The sequence below is a fragment of the Muscardinus avellanarius genome (genome assembly GCF_963383645.1).
Source record: "Muscardinus avellanarius genome assembly, chromosome: 12".
Taxonomy (NCBI): Eukaryota; Metazoa; Chordata; class Mammalia; order Rodentia; family Gliridae; genus Muscardinus; species Muscardinus avellanarius.
Window position 1 is genome coordinate 55,895,179 of NC_137798.1, and position 22,340 is coordinate 55,917,518.

The 22,340-nt window shown below is 37.5% G+C and overlaps 1 protein-coding gene across 1 annotated transcript in view; it reads right to left on the reverse strand.

Moving 5' to 3' along the window:
• Window positions 1–22,340, reverse strand: part of MAP4K5 (mitogen-activated protein kinase kinase kinase kinase 5) — a gene marked incomplete at both ends in the record, with an annotated part of 107,851 nt that overhangs the window by 43,208 nt on the left and 42,303 nt on the right. The window contains 7 exons of the mRNA XM_080708081.1: window positions 5,599–5,715; window positions 6,973–7,054; window positions 7,626–7,688; window positions 10,604–10,735; window positions 14,779–14,851; window positions 16,882–16,924; window positions 17,012–17,059. Of these exons, the coding sequence (XP_080564207.1) occupies window positions 5,599–5,715; window positions 6,973–7,054; window positions 7,626–7,688; window positions 10,604–10,735; window positions 14,779–14,851; window positions 16,882–16,924; window positions 17,012–17,059 (558 nt within the window). The remainder of the gene's footprint in view (window positions 1–5,598; window positions 5,716–6,972; window positions 7,055–7,625; window positions 7,689–10,603; window positions 10,736–14,778; window positions 14,852–16,881; window positions 16,925–17,011; window positions 17,060–22,340) is intronic.

The following is a 22,340-nucleotide window of genomic DNA, read 5'->3' on the forward strand; positions in this document are numbered from 1 at the left end:
AAGTGTCATTTCTTAAGATAACAGATTACTATTAAAGCTCAGAGGAGGGAGAAATGACTTGTACACCAACCCAAAGGAGTAGAGAAGTTGTGCATGAAAGAGCTTTAATCTCATGCAGGCCCTTGTAGTTTAAGTAAGCACTGGATATGGAGTAGTGTAGGAGAAGCACTGGACCACAGATAAATATTAACAAAGAAGGGCAAATGTGGAATGTCTGCAGGAAATAGGCGCTGGTTATCATTTGGCTGCAGGGATGATTAGGTGAAGAGACAACAAAGCTGGAAAGACTGAGGATGAACCAGACCATGAAAGGCTCTGAATGCCAGGTGAGGGCTCTCAATATTCCTAGGAAGATGGTTTTTTTTTTTTTTTTAGATTTTATAGCAAGAGAATGGCATCACAAAAATCAGCTTTAAAGGTAATCTGGTTAAGTGTGTAAGAAAGTATGGAGAGGATAAATACTGGAAACAAAGAGTGGTACATGCTCACTGGAAAGCTCACTATTCACCTTTATAACTCCTCTTGCAGCTATGCCTTTGGCTCAAACTCTACCTGCCAAATTTCTGATGGCTGATTCTTATTCACCAGTGGTTCGAAAAATGGCTTGTATTTTTCTGTGTGTCTCACTCTCTCCTTTAAGACCCAAATCATACCAAGAAACTGAAAGCTGAGGTGGGCTCATAGTTCTTATATACTTCACTGCACACTCCCTGCTGAGCCACCCTGGACCCTGTGATGAGACTCTTTGAGCTTACTCTCTCATTCCTGTCACACTTGCTTAATATTCCCACTGGTACATCAAGGTCACTGATCCACTACTCTCTCAATCTCCATTAGCATCCTCTTACCTTCACTTTTCTCCCTACCCAGTTCATATCGGATAGTTCATAATTTCAAGCAATCCCTTGCCAGTATCCTACATTCCCTCTGCCCCACTGTCCTTTAGTTTTACTACAGTGGCACAGGACAATGTCAACCCTGCATGAACTCAACTAATTATCTTTGTGTTTATATCTGGTGCATTTTATATATATATGAAAAAAATCATCAAACACTACCATCTAAATCCAAAAACGACTTTAACTTAACTCTCTTTCTTTCATTGTTCCTTATTAACCTCCCTTGCCTACTTGATCCTTAAACTTTGAGAGAAATCTCACAATTCTGTCCTAAGCTTTCTTTTGTCATCTAATGTGCTTCATTTGGGTGATACATTTACTTCTTCAAGCACCAACTATACTACATTTGATGCTCTCCTATCTGTATCTGTAGTCCAAATTTTCTCCCCAGGCTACAACCATGTATCTAACTTCTTACAAAGTCTCCATTTGAAAGTCTTGTGCAATATCTTGTTCAAAATAAAACTAAGCTCAGCCAGGCATGGTGACATGCTTGTAATCCCCGCACTTGGGAGGCTGAGACAGGAGGATCGCACAGATTCAAAGCCAGTCTCAGCTACTTAGTGAGGCTCTCAGCAACTTAGTGAGACCCTGTTTTCAAATAAAATATAAAATAGGTCTGGGAGTATAGCCTGGAAGTAGAAAGCCTCTGGTTTCCAACCCCAGTACCACCAAATAAATAAATAAATAAATAAATAAATAAATAAATAAATAAAATAAAACTAAGCTCTTCTTTCATCCCAAGTCCAATTTTACTCTGGTGTTCCTACCTCAGTAAATACTTATATCCATCCAGCTGCTTGAGTCAAAATCTACCTGTGATTCTTTTCCCATCCCTCAATCTCAGGTCTTCATCCAGTCACAATACACTCAGATGACTCATGAATATTAACTCACTTCTCTTCACCATTGCTCTTACCACTCTAGTTACCATTCTCTCTATCCTGGATAACTTCATAGTCTCTTAACAGGTTTTCAGTAATGGACTCACCATTCTGAATTCACAGAGACTTTTAAAACATACATCTGTTTATGCCATGCTCTACCCTTCAGTGGCTTCCTTCCTATTGCTCTTAGGCTAAAGCCAAAAATTTTGACATGGTTTGAGATATCCAGTGTCTAGTTTTATAACTTCATGTTCCACCATTTTCTTTGTTTCCTGCACTACTCAGGCTGACTTTTCTTTAGTTCCTCAAGTATATCACCATCTCTCTTATCACTAGGTTTTCAAACATGCCATTATTTCCTCTGCTTAGAACATATATTTTTACTCTTTTTCTCTAATTCCAATTTATACTTCAGATTTTAAGCAAAAATAATTTCATTTCTACAGTTCTTTCCTGTCCCTTAATATGCCTCCATAGCACCCTATATTTTCTATTACATAAAAGGCATTACACCTGTACATTATTTGTTTCTATTTCTGAACTTTCTTTGAGGCTATAACATAAACTCTATGAAGGCTTGAAGAACAATAGTCTCATACACCATTGTGTTCCCAACTACTAGTAGAAGGCTTTGCATTTCAAGAATTGAAAAGAATGGTGATATCCTTAAACAAAAAAAGAGATTTCAGAAAGTAAGGAGGACTGGGGAAGTCTAGCTAAGTGGTATCAAGAGCGAAAGAGATATTTATACATTTACTTTATTAGTGAGAGGTTAACTAGGGAATCAAATAATATCTAATTCTACATTTATGCTATAAAATTTAATAATATCAAAACTTTAAGGGATTAAAATCACATTAACGTCAAGTCTGCAAATGATAGCTCAATGATAAAATGATTTTAAAAATCTATGTTTGGTTACTACAGTGCACCAAAAAAAAATAGATGAATTAGCATGGAAATTATTTGGTGTATATATGGCATACAATAAGTACCAAATAAGTGTCAGTAGTTGGTAAGATATATATTAAGTATAATTTAGAACTTAAAAACATAAAACAGAAAATTCCCTTTCATAAACAAATCACTTAGAATTCAAGTTTTAGTTGTATATTTCTGCCAAAACTGAAGGTAGAGATGTAAAGGGAAATAAAGGCATAAGGAGAAATGAATAGATTGATTCTGAGAAACGCAGAAACAAAAAGAGATTATGTTATAGATATTCCTACATGTTATCATATATGAAATGACACTTTAAAGAAGTACTGGAGAGAATAAAATAAAAATTTCTAATGGGAGTTTTGTTTGTTTGTTTGTTTGTTTGTTGTTTGTTTTTGGTGGTACTGGGGTTCCTGGAAGCCCTTTTACCTCCGGGCTACACGCCCAGACCTATTTTATACTTTTTATTTGGAAACAGGGTCTCTTAAGCCAGCATGGCTGGCTTCGAACTTGCGCAATCCTCCTGTCTCAGCCTCCCAAGCATGGGGATTACAAGCATGCGCCACCACGCCTGGCCCAATGGGAGTTTTAATTCTTTAAAATTATTTGTATTCTGTTAATGATATGCACAAACAGAGAGATTTCAAAAATAATCAACTAAATTTTTCTTTTTCTTTTTTTCTACATGGTACTGGGCTTTAAAACTTAGTGGCATTCTACCTACAAACTATACCTCAGGCCTCCCCCTTCCTTTTTTTTTTTTTTTTAAACAAGTTCGTGCTAAGTTGCTGAGGCTGACATCAAACCTGTGATCTTCCTGTATCAGCTTCCCAAGTACTGGGATTATAGGCATTTGTCACCATGCCCAGCACCAATTAGATTTCTAAGAAGTCTCTTATGAAAAATAATATGCCCATGTGCTGTGGCTGAACTTTTTCTCTTATTCAGAGTAATTTTTTTTTTAATTCAATCCAGGGATGCTTTGCCTCTAAACAGCACCACTAACCCTATTTCTCCCCCCCCCCCCTTTGGTACTGGGGATGGAACCTCTACCTCTGGGCTACACTCCCAGACCTATTTTATATTTTATTAGGAAATAGGGTCTCACTAAGTTGCTGAGAGCCTCACTAAGTAGCTGAGGCTGGCTTCAAACCTATGTGATCACTTCTGTCTCAGCCTCCTAAGTAAGGAGATTACAAGAATGTGCCAAACTGGGATTGAACCCAGGGGGATTCTAACTCTTAGCTACAACCCCAACCCTATTTTATTTTTAATTTTGAAACAGGGTCTCACTAAGTTGCGGAGGGCCTCACTAAGTTGCTGAGACTGGTCTTGAACCTGCAATCCCCCTGTCTCACCTCCCAAGTACTGAGACCATGGGCATGTGCTATCACATCCATTTCAAAGTAATGTTCTTAAAAATCTTTTTTTCTTTTCTTTTCTTTTTTTTTTTTTGTGGTATTGGGGTTCCTGGAAACCCTTTTACCACCGGGCTACACTCCCAGACACCTATTTTTTATATTTTTATTTGGAAACAGGGTCTCTTAAGCCAGCGTAGCTGGCTTCGAACCTGCGTGATCCTCCTGTCTCGGACTCCCAAGCGCAGGGATTACAAGCATGCACCACCACACCCAGCTTCTTAAAATCTTTATTTCCTAGGAAAGAAACAATTGTAAAAGATGGCCTGTAGAAAGATGTAGCTCTAACTTCAGAAGCTGAGATCTGGTGAGAAGGGAAAATGCCTCTAAATTATCAGGATCCTGTTTCAAAACAAGAGGGAAGCTTGGAGGTAGAATGCCACTGGGTGTGTGAGTGGGAAGGCAGTTCTGATTTTTAACCTCAGATTCACTCTCTTCTTAAAAACTTGAGGCAAATCATACTAGGAAAAGAAAAAGTGATGGTGCTAAAAACTAACCCTACTGTGGTGTACATAAAGAATAGGCAGGAAAAAGTAATGCCTTAGAGGTTTTTTTCAACTTCACTTTTCATTATTTTAATTGTACAAATTGATAATATCCAGTATGATAATTTATACAGGTATATAGTATGTAATTCTGAAGGAGAGTAAACATTTTCAGATCTTTAAACAAAATAATTTTTATGGTTAATACTAATAATTGTACATATACATAGGGTACAGTATTATATTTCAATGCATGTATATTGTTATGTACTGAAAAAAAGAACTAATTCTAGTTAGAATTAGGAAAGCATGAGCAGGTTATGCTATGTGTATTAAAACCACAGTAAGCTGGGCGTGGTGGCGCATGCTTGTAATCCCCGCACTTGGGAGGCTGAGACAGGAGGATCGCACAGGTTCGAAGCCAGCCTCAGGTACTGAGTGAGGCTTTCAGCAACTTAGTGAGACCCTGTTTCCAAATAAAATATAAAAAAGGTCTGGGAGTATAGCCGCAGGTAGAAAGCCTCTGGGTTCCACCCCCAGTACCACCAAACAACAAAAAAAAAAAAAAAAAAAAAAAACACCACAGTAAACAGAAAGTATGAACTGGATAAATGTGGTTTACACAGCCAATTAATCTTTGCTGCTAAGCCTTACTAACTAAATTCAAAGAAGGAATCAGAGCAGGGGATGGCGACTCATGCCTGTAATCCCAGTAACTTGGGAGGCTGAGACAGAAAGACTGTAAATTAGAGGACAGCCTTGTTAACTTAGTGAGAATTAAAAATAAAACAGAGCTGGGATGTAGCTCAGAGTAGAACACCCCTGGGCTCAAACCATCAGTACTAACACACACACACACACACACACACACACACACACACACACACACACACACACACACACACACACGCAAGCATCTGAAGTCATAATATTAACATTTTTCTGTAGTAGGCTTCCAACACTTCCTCACCTCAAAGTCATCATCGTCTCCTTCAATGTAATGTGTGTGGTTGTCTGGATTGTTCACTCTGTCTAACAGCTCAACTGCTAGGGCCCTGGAAAGACCTGGCTGTCCAACAAAAGTATGCTAAGTAGAAACAAAAGAAAACAAAATGTCATGAATACAGAAAATGTTATTTGTAGTTTTCATTCAATAACTAGGGGAAACAAGTGTAACAATCTATTAATACAAATAGAGAATTAGCAAAAACATTAGTCACTGAATCCATAATTATATAACTAAAAAAACTTCTGTGGGATAAGTTTAGAACATGAATAATTTTCTGTATGATCTATTATACTAATGATCTTCATTTTTCATATCCTTATACTCATATCCAAATGAGTGCCAGGTGTGGTCCACAGAAAAAAGCATGTACATTCTACATTTGAATACACTTAATTTGTTGAATTATAATTTTCTTATGTTGCCCAATCACTGACATTTTTGGCAGGCAAAAGTATTCTACACATACATATGCAAAAAGAACCTATAAATAACTTCACATAAGAGGTTAAGAAAATCAATTAATTTTAGATGACAGCAACATTTTTAAGAGTTCTCTAGGGCAGGGGTGAGCAAACTACAGCCCAAGGGTAAAATCTGGTACACTGTTTCTTTCTGTATAGTTTAACTGAGCACTAAAACTATTCCCATGCATTTATACCGTCTATGGATATTTTTGTGCTGCAATAAGAATTAAGTAGTGTGCCGAGCGTGGTGGCGCACACTTGTAATCCCAGCATTTGGGAGGCTGAGACCAGAGGATCGCGGTTCGCTAACAGCCTCAGCTACTTAGTGAGGCCCTTCGCAACTCAGTGAGACCCAGTTTCAAAATAAAGAATAAAAACTTGGGCAGGGGTTGTAGCTTGGAGGTCAAATGCCTCTGGGTTCCATCCCAGACCCACACACACACAAAAAAAAATTAAATAGTGTGACAAAGATTGTATGGTCTGAAATATTTATTTATTATTTATTTTTTGCGGGTCAGGGGATGGAACCCAGGCTTATTCAACCTCCGAGCTATACCCCCTGCCCTATTTTTTATTCTTTATTTTGAAACAGGGTCTCACTAAGTTGCGGAGGGCCTCACTAAGTAGCTGAGGCTGTCTGTGAACTGCGATCCTCCAGTCTCAGCCTCCCCAATGCTGGGATTACAAGCACGCGCCACCACACCCGGCTTCGTCTGAAATATTTACTATCTGCCCCTAACAGAAAGCTTGCTGACCCCTATTATAAGAGGCTTCTAACAATTTTATATTAAAATCTAAATACTTTTATTTTAGCAATAAGTTTAATTATTGCAAAGCTACAGAAAATCCCTCTATAATTCCAATAACTTACAGTCAGAAGTCTTTCAGCAGTTGGTCTTTTTTTGGGGTTTTTAGTTAGTGCTATTTTGACAAAATTATGGAATGTTGATGACCTTCAAATATAAAGAGACATACATAAAAGTATTTCACTATTATTAAATAAAATTAACTTAGAGCAGTTAGAAAGTTTAAAATATTTTTTCCTTAGGCCTCTTAGTTCTATATGCACTAAGAAACTGAGTTTTACAAGGAAAACTGATTATAAAAGAACAATGACTAGAAACTAAACCTATATTTTGCCACAACTCTGCAATTAACCATTTAACTGGGTAAATTCCTTAATGCCACTGGGCTTCTGGGCTTTGGATTCATCTTCCAAAAAAATAAGGGAACTGTACCTGTATCCCTTCTCACTGTAAAATTTTATAAAAACTTATCTTTTTTATTGGTGCATTGTAGTCATACATCTTAATAGAGTAAAGATGGTAGAGGCATACATGCACACATCACTCATTCAGCCCTTCCCCAATTCCTACCCCACTCCCTCCCCCCTCCTCATGTTTGGCTTAGTGATTGACACTGATGTGTTTGTGAATGTACATCATGTACCTCCTGGAGTTTCCCTCTCCCCGCTCCCATCCCCCTCAGTTAGGTCGCCTTATTTGTTCATCTATGATTTCTCACCATTTTGTTTTGTCCTTTAGTTTTGGAGGCTGAAAATTACTTTTGGACATTAAGAAGAGAGCCCTGAAATAAAAATTTCAGTTAAAGGATGATACCAAGTGTTTTTATTACTATATCTAACAATCAGACTGAATATTCTGTAAAGAATTTATACAAGATTAATGCACAGGTTGGCAAAGAAGAAAGCAGAAATTGTTTTATATTTTAGATAGCCTATGGAAAATTTCTCCTAGTTATTAGAGATGATCTATGAATTTCAAACCAGCCCTTGTTCACAAAGCAAAGTTACCATATGTTAGAGAAATATCATTACTATACCGTTAACTATAATAACTAGTAGTACATCTTAAGCACATGTCTACATAAAATTGTATACTATTCTGTAACACAGAGAGATGATATATTACTCTAAAATCAGGTTATATGTTTAACCAAAGATTGGCTTTGTTAGTTATTTTGGGTATAGAGACAAATGATATCTATTTCCTATCTACTTTTTTTACTTGGACAATAATGTCTCACATTATCTCATTATACATATGTCAATGTTCAAGAGCATTCTGTCTATGAATTCACTTTTGGCCCATTCTTTTGATTTAAGGAGGAATTTCTCAGATGCTCTATTTTCAGTATTTCCTATAAAATATCTTCTGCTTTTTTCACTACTAATCAATTTTCCAAGTTCTCTTGGTTTATACATATGTAATAGCTGCCCTAAACTACTAAATAATTTAACAACTCACTAACTTTTAGAGATTTATATCTTTTCCCTTTTTTCTTTAAATGTGTAATCCTTAGTGTTTTCTAAAATTATTTCCTAAGTATAGTTTTCTAAGTAATAGAATCACTGAAACATTTGTAATGCCCTTGAAAAAAATTATTTTCCTAAAGGACTATATCTGTTGGCATCTAGCTAACAGTAGATATCTTTTTTGTTTGTTTGTATGTTTCCTCAGTATCTGGTATGTGCTCATGAATTTTTTTTTTTTGGGGGGGGTATGTAACTAGGGGTTGAAGCCAGGGGCATTCTACCTCCGAGGTACACCCAGCCCTAATTTTCATTCTTTAAGACAGGGTCTCACTAAGTTGTAATAGAGACTCTCTGAGTAGCTGAGGCTGGCTGAAAACTTGTGATCTTCCTGTCTCAACTTCTCAAGTTCTGGGATTACAAGTATGAGCCACCACACCTGGTTTATAATCTATTTTTTGCCTATAGTCTTTGAATGAGTTTCTTATGTAGCATTTATTAAGCAATAGTTGATCAGATCTTAGGAAAATATTTTTCCCATTCTAATAATATACTTTTAAATTTTATATCATTTAAAGTTTAAATTTTATCCAAGATACTTTTCCTTAAAAAATTATATATATAAAATCCAGGCGTGGTGGCTCACGCTTGCAATCCCAGCACTTGGGAGGCTAAGACAGGAGGATCACACAGGTTCAAAGTCAGCCTCAGCTACTTAGTGAGGCTCTCAGCAACTTAGTAAGACCCTATTTCCAAATAAAGTACAAAAACAGGTCTGAGAGTATAGCCTGGAGGTAGAAAAGCCCCTGGGTTCCACCCGCAGTACCCCCCCACATTATATAAATACAATATATATATACACACACACACACACACACACACACACACACATATATGTATATATGTGTGTATATATAGTATGTATGTGTGTATAGTCTGGTGTGGTGGCACATGCTTGTAATCACAGCATTCAGGAGGCTGAGACAGGAGGAACGTGGTTTGCAGAGAGCCTCAGCTACTTAGTGAGACCCTGTTTCAAAATAAAGAATAAAAAAAATAGGGCAGGGGATTTAGCTTGGAGGTTGAATGTCCGAGTCCCATCCCCAGACCTGCAAAAAAAAAAAGAAAAAGAAAAAAAATATAAAAACATTGGGCATGGTGGTACACACTTGTAATTCCAGTAGTTGTGAGGCTGAGACTGGAAGATCACACGTTTAAGGCCAACCACAGCAACTTAGTGAGAACCTGTTTCAACATAAAAATAAAATAGGGCTGGGGGTGAAGCTCAGAGGTAAAATGCCCAAAAACCTCAAATAATTATTTCTGAAAGACAATGTATCCTAGCCAGGAATGGTGGCGCATGCTTGTAATCCCAGAATTTGGGAGGCTGAGACAGGAGGATTGTGGTTGGCAGACAGCCTCAGCTACTTAGTGAGTAGTAGTAGTCCTTTGCAACTCAGAGAGACCCTGCTTCAAAATAATGAATAAAAAATAGGCCTGGGGTGTAGTTCAGAGGTAGAATGTCCCTGGGTTCCATCTCCAGTATTGCCAAAGGGGGAAAAAAAAGACAATGTATCAAAAGCTAAATATACTAAGCATAGGTAGTAATTCATCATCTCTAGAGAAAGTATAAAGAAAGAAAAATCAAATGAGAAAGTAAAAAACAAAACATTTTATGTGGATTCTAACATACTAATAATTTCATATAGAACAAAAAAAGAAAGAAGATAAATTGATAAAATAATAAGACCCAAAAAGACTTGTTTAAAAATAACTGGTATATTGTAGGCTGGTTGAGGGAAACTTGTTTTATGGAAAAGCTTTTTTTTTTTGGTGGTACTGGAGGTGGAACCCAGAGGCTTTCTACTTCCGGGCTATACTCCCAGACCTATTTTATATTTTATTTGGAAACAGGGTCTCACTAAGTTGCTGAGAGCCTCACTAAGTATCCAAGGCTGGCTTCGAAGCTGTGCGATCCTCCTGTCTCAGCCTCCCAAGCGCGGGGATTACAAGCGCGCGCCACCACGCCCGGCTTACGGAAAAGCTTTAAGCAATATAGACAATGCTACGTTACTTGAGTTGTTACTACAACTGAGCAGGTTTTGAGTCTCTTACAATACTTACTATTTTGACATACTTGAAAAATGAGCTTGTAATCCCAGAGTTACCAGCATTTCACTTTCCCCAAAGACTTTTTTAACAGCTGCATAACTATAAATTATGAAAATACCTCATTGGATGAAGATCAAACATTGGTGGCTGAAGTTCTCCAAGTTCAATTGCTGTTATTCCTACTGCCCAGATATCACAGAGCTGGTTGTAGCCACCATTCTTCTCCACAGCTGCAACTTCTGGGGCCATCCTAGAAGAAATAATGAATATAAGATTTTTATTTATTTATTTATCTATTTATTTGTTTAATTATTTTTGTGTGTGTAGTACTGGGGTTCCTGGATGCCCTTCTACCTCCGAGCTACACTCCCAGGCAGACTTATTTTATTTTTGGAAACAGGGTCTCTTAAACCAGAGCGGCTGGCTTCGAACCTGCGCAATTCTCCTGTCTCCACCTCCCAAACGCGGGGAGTGCCAAGCACTCCCCGCAAGCAAGGGTGTGCCAGCACACCCGGCTACTTTTTGTGTGTGTGTGGGTGGGGGGAGTCTGAGGAGGGAACCCAGGAGCATTCGACCTCCGAGCTACACCCCCTGTCCAATTCTTTAATTTGAAACAGGGTCTCACTATGTTGCAAAGGGCCTAAGTAGCTGAAGCTGTCCTCAAACTGCGATCCTCCAGTCTCAGTTTCCCAAATGCTGGGATTATAAGTGTGCGCCACCACGCCCGGCTTTATAAGATTCTTACTTTAAGAAATGATATAAGCCGGGCGTGGTGGCGCACACTTGTAATCCCCGCACTTGGGAAGCAGCTGTGCCAGCTTAAGAGACCCTGTTTCCAAATAAAAATATAAAAATAGGTCTGGGAGTGTAGTCCGGAGGTAGAAGGGCTTCCAGGAACCCCAATACCACCAAAAAAAAAAAAAAAAAGAAAGAAAAAAGAAATGATATAAAATCTGCTACTTCTTATTATAACCACTGAACTTGGAGGGAAGAGGCTGAGTGCTTACTAGGAAAGAAGAAACCCTACCAGGAAAAGGCATTTCAATCTCTCTCTCACCTTCTTGCCTCCACCCCTGCCCGCAATTTGGGTACTCTAAGAAGAATCTTGTCTTCAGTTTTTATTAGGTAAATCTTGCTATGTAATATAGGAAATGCAAAAGAACACCTAAAACCCTGTGGAGATCAAAGAAAAATCTCAAAGGAGGCAAAACTTAAAGAATGAATCAGCAGGGAGTTAAGGAGGACAAACAGGATGAAAGGGGTTGACTTAAGATACAATTTGAGTGTGAAGTGCTTGAGGATACTGAAGTTATTATCTAATAATGAATATGCAAATGCTGAAGGCCAGCTGTTAGTGAGACTGAAGTCAGTGGTGTGCAATTGCATCTCAAGTTATAAGGTATAGCTGATACTTTTCAGGAGAAAAAAAAATTTTTTTTCAGTATTGGGGACTGAACTCAGGGGCATTCTACCTCCAAGCTATACCCCCAGCCCTATTTTTAACTCTTTATTTTGAAATAGGGTCTCACTAAGTTGTGGAGGGCCTCACTAAATAGCTGAGTCTGGCTGTGAACCTGCAATCCTCCTGTCTTAGCCTCTCAAGTATTGGGATTATAAGTGTGTACTACCCTGCCCTGTTTCTTTTCTTTTTTTTTTTTTTAACACTTACTACTTTATATATAATTTTTGTGGTACTAGGTATTGAACCCAGGGGCATTCTTCCTCCAAGCTACATCCTCAGCCCTATTTTTAATTATTTATTTTGAAACAGGGTCTCACTAAGTTGCAGAGGGCCTCATAAAGTAGCTGCGGCTGGTCATGAACCTGTGATCCTCCTGTCTCAGCCTCAAGTACTGGGATTACAAGTCTATGCCACCATGCCCAGATTTAACATTTACTACTTTAAAATTAGTTATATTTATATAGAATATCACTTGCTTTTATAAGCACTTAGGTTACAAAAGTTATATTAACATACTGTCTCTCAACTTATGTGTGGCTGAGGATATAAAAGATATATATTAAAAAGGCTAACATGTAAATGTATACACTATATTCAAGTGTTACAGACATAATCATGGGTCTGGGAGTAAGAGCAGAAAACAACTGCCATTGAATCCAATGATTAAAAACAAGTTTCACAGAAGAAAGAGATTGAGCTGGAGCCCAGAAAAAGCATATCAATTTCATTTCTTCTGCCCACTGAAGACAGTGAGTGGTGGCTAACTGAAACACCAAGCCAGCCAACACTGTTGCACTCCTGGCTCAGTGACCCATCAGTCTGCTACAGGTGATGAAATGCAGTGTGTGCCTCTCTTTGGAAGGGACTGGACTGAATATAAGCCCAGGAAAACTGTTTTCTAGATAGTTAATAAATATAGCCAAGGGAGTAGTATCTCCCATAGTATAATTAGAGCACAAAAAATAGGTAATTTTAACTGGAGAAGAGTGTTTACAATGCAGGACATCCACAGAATGAGACTTAGTAGGGAAATGGCAGGACATTGAAGAAAATTCTATAGATAGCTAACTTACCTATGTTTTCATTTAACTTTATTTAAGTGATATTTTGGGGGTCTTTGTTATTAAAAGTGCTATGTGCTAAGCCGGACGTGGTCGTGCACACTTGTAATCCCAGCATTTGAGAAGCTGAGACAGGAGGATTGTAGTTCAAGGACAGCCTCAGCTACTTAGTGAGGTACCTTGCAACTCAGTGAGACCCTGTTTCAAAATAAAGAATAAATAATGGAGCCGGTTGTGATGGCGCACGCTTATAATCCCAGCATTCAGGAGGCTAAGACTGGAGGATCGCTGTTAGCGGACAACCTCACCTACTTAGTGATGCCCTCTGCAACTCAGTGAAACCCAGTTTCAAAATAAAAAATAACATATTGGGCAGGGGGTGTAGCTCAGAGGCCAAATGCCTCTGGGTTCCATCCCCAGACACACACACACACACACACACACACACACACACACACACACACTCTCTCTCTCTCTCTCTCTCTCTCTCTCTCACACACACACACACACACACACACACACACACACACACACGCACACACGAATAAAAAATGTGCTGACTAGAGAATTTGGAATATATGAAAAATATGAGGAAAGAAGCATGATCTCAACCAAAGGGAGTCACTATTTAACATGTTCATACTTTTTACTTAAATACATCTTTTATAAAATGGTATTCTATTGCATATGCTACTTTTTACTGTAGTTATTTTGAAACAATGTCTTGCTAGGTTGTGGAGGGTCTTGCTAAGTTGCTGAGGCTGGCCTTGAACCTGTGATCCTCCTGTCTCTGCCTCCTAAGTAATGAAATTATTGGTGTGCACCATCACACCCAGCTCATATGCTTATTCTTGGTATTTTGATTAGCAGTGTGTCATGAGCCTGTACACTGACCACTTATGTCTTACAACATAGTTTTACTACCAGCTTATTATTCCTTTGAATTGAATATACATAATTTCCTTAACTTGTTTCAGCTATACATTATTTTATCTCAAATTTTCATTATTAAAATATTGAGGTAAAATTCCTCATATGCAAATCTGCATGCATCTTTAATAAGTTACTACAAGTGGAAGGAAGTACTGAGATTAAGAATATAAAAATTAGCAGGGTGTGGTGGTGCACATTTGTAATCCTAGTATTTGGGATGGCAGTTTCTTGGTCATCATCAGCAATTCAGCAAGGCTTTCTACAACTTAGTGAAACCCTGTTTCAAAATAAAATAACTGAGAGGCTGAAATAGAAGAAACACCAGAAGAAAAGCTAAGAAAATTGCAAAAAATAATATGTCTTTTTTTGTGTGTGTGTGGCACTAGGGATGGAACCCAGGGGCAATGTACCTCTGAGCTACATCCCCAGCTCAAATTTTTTTTTAAGTCTTTATTTTTTGAAACAGGGTCTCAGTGAGTCACGAAGGGCCTCGCTAAGGAGCTGAGGACGTCCACGAACTGCGATCCTCCAGTCTCTGCCTCCCAAATGCTGGGATTATAAGTGTGTGCCACCACACCTGGCATATGTCTTTCTTTTGAACATTTTATACCTTCAGATTCTCTAAATACAAGAGATTTTGGAGATAGCAAAAATTATTAGCACTTTAACTTGAGGAAAGTGAGACTATGGCAGGTGTCAAAGTTCCCTAACACAATCAGAATGAGGAGAGTATCAAGAAGCATAAAAGTGTCCTGGCTTTCAATAATCACTTGTATTATAAGGATTGAGGATAATCACGAGCCATGAAAAAACGTACCAACCAAAGTAACGTCTTACCAATAAGGGGTGCCAATGAAAGATTTTCGCTTTGCTATGGTAGCTGTTATTTTTGCAGCAACACCAAAATCAGCTGGTGAGGAAAAATAGCACAGAAAGTTTGTTATTCAATGCAACCAACATTTCTGAAGTTTCACTGTTAGGCATAGCATTATTTACAACTCAGGCATTAATGTCAGGAAATATGTGTGAGTTGAATACCTAAGTCTCTTCATGCTAGGTTCATATCATACTCATTAAAAGAAAATAATTTACTGGAATTTTACTATAAAAATTTACTGGAATTTTGCTATAATGAAAAGTTAATAAAAATATACATTTTTTTGTGGTACTGGGGGTGGAACCCAGGTGTTTTCTACCTGCAGGCTATACTCCCAGACCCATTTTATACTTTATTTGGAAACAGGGTCTCACTAAGTTGCTGAGAGCCTCACTAAGTAGCTGAGGCTGGCTTTGAATCTGTGTGATCCTCCTGTCTCAGCCTCTCAAGCATGGGGATTACAAGTGTGTGCCACCACACACAACTTAATAAAAATATTTTTATTATAGGCATACTGAGGTTAATTTGGGAAAAAAAAGCAAAAAAAAAAAAAATCTGAGGAAAACACACTCCTAAATTCCTTTTACCCTAACACTACAAAGTTAGTATTTTGGTGCTATCTACCTATCTATCTATCTATCTATCTATCTATCTATCTATCTATCTAGTGGTATGGGAGATGAAACCCAGGGGCATTCTACCTCCAAGCTACATCCCAAGTCCTATATTTTTATTCTTTATTTTGAAACAGGGTCTCACTGAGTTGCAAGGGGCCTCACTAAGTAGTAGCTGAGGCTGTCCACAAACTGCGATTCTCCTACCTCAGCCTCCTAAATGTAGGGATTATAAGTGTGCACCACCACACCCAGCTGGTGCTATTTTTAAAAATTTACTTTTTTGTGTGTGGTACTGAGGTTCCTGGAAACCCTTCTACCTCTGGGTTACACTCCCAGACCTATTTTTATACTTTTTTACTTGGAAACAGGGTCTCTTAAGCCAGAGTGGCTGGCTTTGAACCTGCGTGATCCTCCTATCTCCGCCTCCCAACCACAGGGATTACAAGCGTGCGCCACCACACCTGGCAAAAAATTTACTTTTTTAAATGCATAAACTCTTTTATCAGGGCAGGGGGTGTAGCTCCAAGGTAGACTGCCCCTAGGTTCCATCCCCAGACCCCCCCCCACACACACAAAAAACCTCTTTTATCATTAAATCAAAAGTTATAAAAATTAAATAACATAGTTCAACACTTTTGTTTTTTCTCGTGGTACTCGGGATTAAATCAAGAGACAATCTACCTCCAAGCTACACCCCCCGTCCTATTTTTTATTCTATATTTTTGAAACAGGGTCTCACTAAGTTGCAAAGGGCCTCACAAGTTCCTGAGGCTGGCCTCCAACCTGTGATCCTCCTGTCTCAGCCTCCCAAGTACTGGGATGACAAGCATGTGCCACCAAGACTGGGTAGAGTTCAACTTTTATTAGTCAGTAAATAAAAATGATTATAGAGACTAAATGCACATATAATTTTTGTCATTTAATATTTTAAATTTTACTCTCACATATTCTTCATAAGTGATTAAATAAATCACAAGTAAACTATAATTAACAGTTTTTCTATTGCTAGATTTAGGTTTATATTTCTCTCTATATGTAATATGATTAATACTTTATAATTAATTTCCTTACAGTGAGTCTCATAAAAAATGAGTCTCTGGAGTAAAATTATTGATCAAACATGAATATTAATATTAAATAATGTTAATTCTTTTTAAAAAAACTTTATTAAAAGTTTTTTTGAAAAAATTTAAGAAGCCGGGCATGGTGGCGCATGCTTGTAATCTCAGAATTTGGGAGGCTGAGACAGGAGGACTGCAGTTCACAGATAGCCTCAGCTACTTAGTGAGGTCTTCTGCAACTTGGTAAGACCTCATTTCAAAATAAAGAAAGAAAAAAAATAGGGCCAAGAGTGTAGCTTGGAGGTAGAATGCCCCTGGGTTCCATCCCCAGTGCCGCAAAAAAAAAAAAAAAAGTAAAAAATTTTAGGAACTTGAAATAACATACCTAATTTTACATCACCATGGTCTGTCAATAAAATATTTGCACCCTAAAACAAAAATATAAGCTCTATTAGGTATCATCATAAAATTTCTTCCAACAGAATTAGCAATTTAAATAGATTAAATAAACTTACTTTGATATCTCTATGCATTTTGCCTTTAGTATGCAAATAAGCAAGACCCTAAAGTTAAAAAAAAAAAAGTATGAATTAGCAAATCTGCACCACAAATTTTCTACTTAAATTCTCAGTGAGTAAGAAAAACTAGAGTGCCTCTGAGGGGACGGTAAAGCTTGGATGAGTTTTTTTTTACTCGTCAGTATTTACTGTATCTTAAAGATTTCTGATTCATTGGTGAAAATGGAAAATGTTTACTAAAACATTATCACTACAATCAAGGTAATGAATGCACGCATTTATCATCCCCAGAAGTTTCCTTCTCTTGTGCATTTTATAATTCCTCTCCTTTTCAGTAAACATTGGTCTGCTGTGTCACTATACACAGATTTCAAAGCTCTTTGAGTATGTTAGGTGCTCTGCACTTCCATAGGAATTTTAGAAATCAGCTTGTCGATTTCTTTAAATAAAAATAAAAAGAGTCTGCTTGGATTTTGACTGGAATGACTCTGAATCTACAGGTCAATTTAGGGAGAATAAACATCATAACAGTGCTGAGTCTACTGAGCCATCTTCTTTCCTATTTATTTAGGTTTCAGGATCTTTCAGCAATTCTGTGGTTTCAGTATGCAGGTATTAATGTACCTCCTGTGTTTTTATCCCTAAGTATGTCATACTCTTTATGTTATTATAAGTAGTATTTTTTAAATTTTAATTTCTAATGTCTTTGCTAGTATATAGAATTTATTTTTATATATGTATTTTGAATCTTGTAGCTTTTCTAGCCTTACTTATTAGTTCTAGCTGCTACTTCACAAATTCTATTCTATTTTTAAAAATATAGGTGATTATGTCATTTGTGAATAAAGGCAGCTTTACTTCTTCCTTTCATATTATTTTTATCCACTGCTCTCTCTTTTTAGACCAGCCAAAATCTCCAATAAAATACTGAAAAGGAAGATGGGCATGGTGATGTATACCTGTAATCCTAGTACTGGGAGGCTGACACAGGAGGATTACAGACTTAAGGACAGCCTCAGCAACTTAATGAGAAACTCAGCAACTTAGCAAGACTCGGTCTCAAAAAAATTAAATTTTAAAAATAGGGCCAGAGGCCAGGTCCGATGGTGCACACTTGAAATCCCAGTACTTGGGAGGCAAAAACAGGAGGATCCCAGGTTTGTGGCCAGCCACAGCTTAGTGAGGCCTTCTACAACTTAATAAGATCCTGTTTAAAAAATAAAGAATAAACAGTGTTGGGGGTGTAGCTCAGAGGTAGAATGTCCCTGGGTTCAATCCTCAATACCACAAAAAAAGGGGCCTGGGGGTATATCTTAGAGGTAAGGTGCCTTCCCTAGGGTACAATCCCTAGCACCAAAAGAAAGAAAAATTAGACAGAAAGTGGTAAGAGCCAGACTTCCTTGCCTTGCTGGATCTTGGAAGAAAATCATTTAGCCAGTCCTTTAAGTATCATTTAGTTGCTAATAATTCATTGATGCTCTTCATGAGATTAGCCATGCTCCATTTCTTTTTTAGTTTTGATTTTGGTATTGGGGGTTGAACCCAGGGTCATTTATCTCCAAGCTACACCCCTAGCCCCCTTTATTTTGAAACAGATTCTGGCTAGGTTGCTAAAGCTGGCCTCAAACCCACGATTCTCTAGTCACAGCCTCCCAAGTACTGGGATTATAGACAAGAGCCACCATGTCCAATTTAACCACTCAGTCCCTTTCTAATCCCAGTGTGCTCAGAATTTTTATAAGAAATGAATGCTGAATTTTGCTAAATATTCTGTCTTTAGATTTTTTTTTTAGTTTGTTGTCAGTTACTAGAAATGATCTGTTATTTAAATAAGCACTGCACTTTAGGGTAAACTTCCTCTTTTATGATGTATAATTCTTTAAATAAATTGTTGAATTATCTTTGCTATACTTTTTATTTATTTATTTATTTATTTTGGTATTGGGGATTGAACCCAGAGACATCCTTCCTCCAATAAAATCAAACTTGATTTTATTTCTTATTTAGAAAAAGGGTCTCACTTAAGTTGCAGAAGGCCTCTCAAAGTAGCTGAGGCTGGGTTTGAACCTGAGATCCTCCTGTCTCAGCCTTCTAAGTACTGGGATTACAAGCATATGTCACCATGCTCAGCTTAAGCTTGTTATTTTTTTAAAATGTTAATATTTGTTGTATGGTTTAGCATGTAATTACCTCTGAGTGATACTGTACACCATTACACTTATCTGTAAGAATCCCATAAGAATATACTTCTACATCCCCTCTCCTGTTCTATATGCTGTTATTGCCATGAATTTTGTTTATACATATATTATAAACTCAACATGAGTTGCTTTAACAACTTTTAAAGATCCAACTAATTTTTAAAAACCTATGCATTTACATACATATATATGTATCAAGTCATATAGTTACTATGGGTAAAAATGTTATTTGTTTCTTTGAGTCAATTCTATATTTTCATCTAATGTCATTTTAATCCTGCCTGAAATATTTTGCTGAGTATTTCCTGTAGGATGGGTCTGCTGTAGATTAGGTATTTTAGCTTTTATAAGTGCCTGGGAGGCTGAGACAGGAGGATTGCAGGTTTGCTGCCGCCTCAATAACTTGTGAGGCCCTCTGCAACTTAAAGAGACACTGTTTCAAAATAAAGAACAAACAAGGATGGGGTGTAGCTCTGAGGTAGAATGCTTCTGGGTTCTATCCACGGTACCTCCCCAAAAAAATTAAAGAAAAAGCTTATATTTTTCTACTGTCTTCATCTTGTACTATTTCTAATAATATGCCACAGATCTTATTTCTGTCATTTTGTATATAATGTATAATTTTGTTCTGTTTCTAAGTTTTTCTCATTATCAAATGAACAATTTGATGATGGTGGTTGGTGGTGGTGGTGTGTGTGTGTGTGTGTGTGTGTGTGTATGTGTGTAGTGTGATGCTTCCTGTATTTAAGAGTTGTTGAATGCTCTGGATCTGTGGGTTAATAGTTTTTATTACATTTGGAAATATTTTAGCAATTGTTTTTCAAATATTGTTTTGTCTTCCCTTTTCTCTCTTCTAAGAAAAATAAATTAGATACATATAAGACCACCAGAGATTGCTCTACAGCTTTTTTTTTTTTTTTTTTTTTTTTTGAGATAGGGACTCATGTTGCCCAGGCTGGCCCTGAACTCTTGGACTCAAGTAATTCTCCAGCCTCACCCTTCTGAATAGCTGGAACTACAGGTGTGTGACACTATCCCTAGCTTTTAATATTTTTAAAAATTCACTTTTGTTCTCTCTGTATTCCATTTTGGACATATTTTCTATTTTTATGCTCTCAATTTCACACACACACACACACACACACACACACACACACACACACACACACAGTGTAATATGCCATATCTGAACTCCCATTAATTTTACACTTTGTTCAGTTCATAACATTGTAGTTTTCATCTCTACAGGTTTGTTTTCAGGCCCTTCTTATCTTTTACACCTCTACCTAATGTGAAGTGGCCTATGGTCATATCCTGCTAGGTCTAGTATCTTTGTTAGTTGTGGGTAGCTCGTATTGATTTTCTCCTTACTTTGCTTCTTTGCATGCCCAATAATCTCTGATTGAATGCCCGACACTGTGAATTGTACTGCATATATTTTGGCTTTTACAAATACTCTAATGCTCTCCAAAACTCGATCTTGAATCCGATAGCTGCATTGGTGTCCCTGGACCCAACTTAGGTTCTTCCTCCTTAAACCACAGCATGGAAATTTCCCCAAAGCCACACTTGGGGTAATAAAGCTTTCTTTGTGTGTTTCTTATCCTCAGACATTGCTGCCCTTCACAACATGATGTCTGTTTTTCTTTCTTTCTTTTTGCAATGTTAGGGATCAAACACAAGGTCTTACACATACTATGCAAGTACTCAACCACTGAGCTACACTCCCAGCCCCATTATAACTAATTCTTGAAAACCACTGTTTCATATATTTTGCTTAGTTTCTTTGATTTTTTTGTGTAGCAAGGTAAATGCTATTATTCCATTTTGACCAGAAGTGGAAGTATGCTAGCATGACAGAATTTTAAAGTTAGAACTAATTTATATTTGAAGGTCACTGATTACAAAGCCTCATTTTATACTTGAGAAACTAAAACCATATAAGAAGCTAAGATCATATGCGAAGAACAGAATGCAAATCTAAGATGCTATTGTTATTCTTCCACTTCTATTCGTGTGTGTGTGTTTTACTAGGGATTGAACTCAGAGATGTTCTACCTCTGAGCAACACCCCTCTCCAACTCTATTTTATAAGAGGGTTTTGAGCCAGGCGTGGTGGCTCATGCTTGTAATCCCAGTATTTGGGAGGCTGAAACAGGAGGATCACAGGTTCATGGCCAGTAAGGTCCTCCACAACTCAGTGAGACCCTGTCTCAAAATTAAATAATAAAAAATAGGGTGGGAGTGTGTAGCTTGGAGGTAGAATGCCCCTGAATTCAACTCCCAATACCACAAAAATTAAAATAAAAATAAAAAAAGAAAGAGACTCGTTAAGTTGCTAGAGTATCATTAAATTGCTGAGGCCGACCTCCAATCTATGATTCTCCTGTCTCAGTCTCCCAAGTACTGGGATTATAGGCATGCATCATCACACCTGGTTTCTTTAATTTCCATTCTTAAAGAAAAAGTGAACTTTGGAAATTAAACTATAAAGAAAACCTGTTTCTCAATAATTCTTTGCTGCTAGGCATGGTGGCACATGCCTTTAATCCCAGTCTTTGGGGGGCTGACACAGGAGGATCACAGGTTTGAAGCCTCAATAACACAGTGAGGGTTTCAGCAACCTAGTTAGACCCTGTTTCCAAACAAAAAAAGTTAAAAAGGGGGTAAGAGTGTATCTTGGAGATAGAATGCCCCTGGGCTCAATCCTCAGTACCACACATACACAAAAAAAATTCTTTGCTATGAATGTATGTATGAGGTTTGTACTTCATGTAGACACAAAAGATTTTCATAGTAAGTAAATACTATAGGAAAAGAACATATATAATTAGCCCTCCATATCTGTGGTTTTTACATCCATGGCTTTAATGAACCATGGATTGAAAATATCTGGGGGAACAACTGTGTCTACACTGAACACGTACAAACTTTTTTCTTAACACCCCTAAACAATACAAGATAACAATTTATATAGCATTTGCATTGCCCAAGGTAGTATTATAAGTAATCTACAGATGATCTGAAATATACAGGAGGATGTACATAGGTTATATGCAAATGCTATAGCATTTTTTTGTAAAGGACTTGAGCATCTGCAAATTTTGGTATCCTCATGGGTCTTG